Below are 4,691 nucleotides of genomic sequence, written 5' to 3'. Positions count from 1 at the left end.
AACTAAAGAGCAGACACTGGCGGTACTTCACATACATCATCTCGTTTAATGGAGACAGCGCATAGCAAGATAGGCATTATTTCCTTATATAGATAAAGGAACTGAAACTCTGTTAGTGGTAGAATTAAAATTTGAGCCCAGATCTGTCTGATTCTGCCATCTCTCCGAGTTTGAGAATGTAAAAACACGTAGAATATGATCCTACAAAGAATGAAGGCCTACATAAGACAGAGTCAGGTCAAGGCCAGTGGCCTCCATGCCTGTGATAAAAACATGAGCACCTATTTTGTTAACATCGTATAACATTTTGCTCAACACTTCTCTCCTGCATACTAATTTTTACTCTTTTAGGACCTACCAAGAGTAAGTTTTCTAAAAGTGCTAACTTTTTCAGTTATTCAAAATACATTAATACAAAATATGCAGATTACTGATTGGTTCTAGAGGCTTTTATTACAATTAAGGAGGAATTAATCAACTATTCAAGGTAAGTTACTTCGTCTTTTTTCTCCTAAAGGAGAATATGTCTGAAAAAAAAACAATAACTGTGGTCATGACAAATTTAATAGTAATTTTTCACAATACTCAAGAAAATACTTACAAAATCTATTTATTATATACTTTTTTTCAGAGATCTACTCAGGATGTCATAATTTTAATTGAGTATGCAACAATAAGAAAAAAAAAAGTGTTTTAGAAGAGCATTAATTTTAAGGGACCAACCACCAACTGGTAGTTCTGGTTAAATTGTGGGAGGTGGTGTGATTTACTACTGAAGATTAAGGTCCATTTTTACTAATCTCGACTAAGGGTAATTAAATATGATTCTAATGGCATCAATCTTTAGGCAATACATAACTTAGGTCTTATTTGTTTTGGGGGAAAAAGAGGAATAACAACAAAAAGCCATGCGAATTCGATCCTAGGTCTAGATTACTGGGCTTCTGGATCTAAGATCTCCTTGCCTGCCTCCCAGTCAATCTCTGATTTCTAATAGGTTCCCTCAAAGTGCAGTTGGGTGTTTTAAATGTTATTCTGTTGTTTTCAGTTGCTATTGAAAAGTCTGATGAAAAGCTCATGTTCTTTCCTCTTTAAGAAACTTACACTATTTACCTGAATGTCCAATATTTTCTTTTCAACAGACCAACAGTTTACTAGAGTATGCTTTGTTTTGTCTGGGTTGATTTTCTCAGCTATGCTGTGTGCCCTTGTAATGAGTCTCAAGTCTTTTATTTTAGGAAATCTTTTTGAAAATAATATTTACTATTGCTTTGGCATTCTTTTTTCAGAGACTTTTATCTTTGCCTTTCTTTTCTACCTTTCACTTTTTTCAAATCCTTTTTACCTCTTTCATTTCCGGATTTTAAAAAATGCCTTCCCTTCCATCTTCTATTTCTCATAAATCATCTGTTGAGCTTATTTACTCTTAAATTCCTTACAGGTGAGTCTGTATTTCTGAAATTATATATCATTATATACCATTTTAATTTCTAATTCTTTCTCTTCTTTTCAAATCTTTTCTCCAGCACTCTCATTTTATGAGATTTTCTATTTCTAATTTTTGTTATTTTATAGCATCTATCATTTTCTTAATTTCTTTTGAAATAGTGACTGTTGCTTGCATCGGTTTTGTAGACATGTCTTTCTGCCACACTTTCACTTTTGTTAAGATACATTGCTCCTTATTTTCATTTTTTATGTGAGGCTTGACTGGAATCATTTTTAAGTAAAATAACTTTTCCTGTACTTTTATGAGGGAGGGGTAGGCCGGCAATTACACTGAATCTGTATATTACTTTGGGCAGTATAGACTCAAACTCTATACCAGTCACCCCTTAAATTTAAATATATATATATTTAAATATGTATACACACACACACACACACACACGCTAGTAGTTTAACAATGCTATTTTTTCAAATCCATGAGCATGGAATATTTTTTCATTTATTCGTGACTCCTTCGATTTCTTTCAACAACGTTCACAGTTCTCGGTAAACATAACTTTTCACCTCCTTCATTACATTATTCCCACGTATTGTATTCTTTTTGATGGAATTGTAAATAGGATTAGCTCCTTAATTTCTACTTATGATAGTTTGTTGTTAGTGTATACAAAAGTATTTTCAAAGAGGGTTTTTTAAAAAATAATAAACATACTAAGTTCTCGTATACATGAGAATATTTTTAACTTGCTCTCATATATAAGTGATAGTACAGATGGGTTAAAATTTTAGGGTTCAAAGTTCTTCTTCTTCAACACTTTGAACATAGTTCTTAATTGTCTTCTTGCATCTAGTGTTGCTGCTGAGAAGCCTGAGATCAATTTGATTTCTGTTTAAAGACAACCTGTTCTTTCTCTTCAAAAGTTTTCGAATTTTCTCTTGATCCTTAAATTTTACCATAATGGATCTAGATGTTTTTTCTTATCTACTCTCCTTAAGCCATAATGATGTATTTAATATGAGGTTTTCCATCTTAATTCTAGGTCATTATTTCTTTATGCATTCTTTAAGTATTTTTCTTCCTTTTGAAAGTCCTACTATATAGATATCGACACCATTTCTGTCATATAGCTTAACTTCCATATTTTCTATCTTACTAACCCGTTTTTCTGCTATATCCAGTTTGCTTATTCTGCCATTAAAGCCATCTACTGAGTTCTTTATTTCGACTGTTATATTTTTATGTTAAGCACTCGTTTATTTTTCTTCATAAGGCCTTATTCTGTCCCATGCTGCCAACATACTTCTTGTCTTATCTCTTTGGGGACATTTATTATGCATATTTAAAATTCATGTCTTGTCTAACCTCCAAGTTTTACATTATCTAGCATAGGCTACTCAGTTTGGTGCTTTTTTAATATGTTATACTTTTGTGTATTTTATTTGGATTTTAGATCCATTACCTCTCTCTTTGATTCTGTGGTTTATTGAAGGTTTATGTTCTGGGGAGGGAGATCACTTCAGTTTTCCAATTTCTAGAATTTCTTTGTAGGAGCTTGAGATAAGCAACTAAATCTTCATGTTCTACCATATCCAACACTTCGGTCATAATCATATTGAATGAAAAAAATGAATGAAAAAAAGAAAATTCGCCTGAATTTGTCACTAAATATTTCTTTTTCAGTGGTTTGTTTATCAATCTCAATCTCAGCTTCATCCACAAGGGGCCTCTACTTAACGCCTTTCTTATAACACATCCTCCAAGTACTACTCCTCACTGTAAAAAACTTTAAAACGCTGAATTTAAGAAAATGGAAGCAAAATAAAACTTTGTACATTCCTCCTACCTTTCTCAGTACTGTTCATTTCTATTCACACAGAATTTATTTTCGTTCCAATTTCTCATGTTTGTAATTTTAAGGAAACCAATAATAAAAATCACAGGAAATACAAAAAGCAGAAAAAATCCATTCTCTCTCTCTTTCTTCTGCAGAACACACTATGCTCATAGCTGACCGAGTACCTTAGGTGGGAAGCCAGTCGAACCAGGGCATGCCTTTTTCCTTAGGGTTGGTGTGTGAACTGGAAGTGGAGCACAGTCTACGGTCTGAATCCGGGGGCAAACAAGAAAATAAATGTTATGAAAAACTCTACAGTAAACATCACTAAAAATAAATCAAGGTAAATAACGCCAAAGAAAACATTGATAAGACAAAATATATCTCATTAAAGCTAAAATTCTCACAGGGTTGATAATTTAAATTTCTGCCTGCAATCTCTAACAAACGAAATATTTGTTCAATTAGTAAAATCTAATTCAGTCTGGAAATTTAAAAATAAATAATTTGGAAAAAAGAATCCATAGGAAAACACATAGCATGTAGCCTACATAAAAATGAGGATGTTCATTTTCACGTTCATCCAAAAATGCCATATTAATTCTAAAAAGCATCTGAGTTTTTAGCAAGAACTATAACCAAAATATTTAGAAGATTCTTTTAACTTCTTGACTTCTATATAGAGAATGAATAGTACATATACGAAACACAATTTTGTGGATTTCTGTGTATGTGTATGAAAAGGGAGAAGGAAGGGGGAGATGGAGTTGGAGAGACGGGGGAGGGAGGGAAGAGAGCGGAGACTGATGGATGGATGTCGGCAGGATTTTTGTGTAGAAAATAATTTCCAAAGAAGGACATTAGGTTATTTAATATTATTGGAATTCAGAATTTACACACTAATTTAGTTACAAGCTATATCTTTATTTTATGGGATATTGTTGTAATATTTTTTTTAATTAAAGGAACCAGTGATTTTACTGGATGTTACTATAGAAAAAAGAAACATCACTTGATTAGCAAAGTGTAAAAAAAGATATGAAGAATGACTTCCTTTTAGGATGGTAAGCAAGCAAACAAGAGGAAAAGCTAGCTTTGTATAAAGGTACAGAATGTTTTAAAATATTAAAAGAAAAATGGATGGTCTTTCTTTGCCGTTGTTACTATATAACCTCCCAAAACAGAATATTTTATATATATTAAAATAGAATTCAATTAAACTTCTCAGAGTTTTCTGCTTATGTGAAATTAGTTTAAGTTTAAATTTAATTTTCTTTTAAATATATTTTAAAAGTTTTTAATCCAATTTATAATTTAACATTTAAAAAGATAAATATGAAAGATAGGAACACTGAAAGCCTACATAAAAGTTAATAAAAAACAGGAAACAAAATTGTCATTAGAATT

At 31.6% G+C, this 4,691-nt stretch overlaps 1 protein-coding gene across 1 annotated transcript in view; it reads right to left on the bottom strand.

Annotated features, from left to right (window-relative positions):
* The window catches only part of CDC42BPA (CDC42 binding protein kinase alpha), a 280,756-nt gene that overhangs the window by 70,842 nt on the left and 205,223 nt on the right, over positions 1–4,691 (bottom strand). The window contains 1 exon segment of the mRNA XM_023531028.1: positions 3,470–3,553. Coding sequence (XP_023386796.1) covers positions 3,470–3,553 — 84 coding nt within the window.

This window comes from Pteropus vampyrus, unplaced genomic scaffold, assembly GCF_000151845.1.
Source record: "Pteropus vampyrus isolate Shadow unplaced genomic scaffold, Pvam_2.0 Scaffold60, whole genome shotgun sequence".
In the NCBI taxonomy this organism is placed as follows: domain Eukaryota; kingdom Metazoa; phylum Chordata; class Mammalia; order Chiroptera; family Pteropodidae; genus Pteropus; species Pteropus vampyrus.
This window is presented reverse-complemented; position numbering and strand designations above follow the sequence as displayed.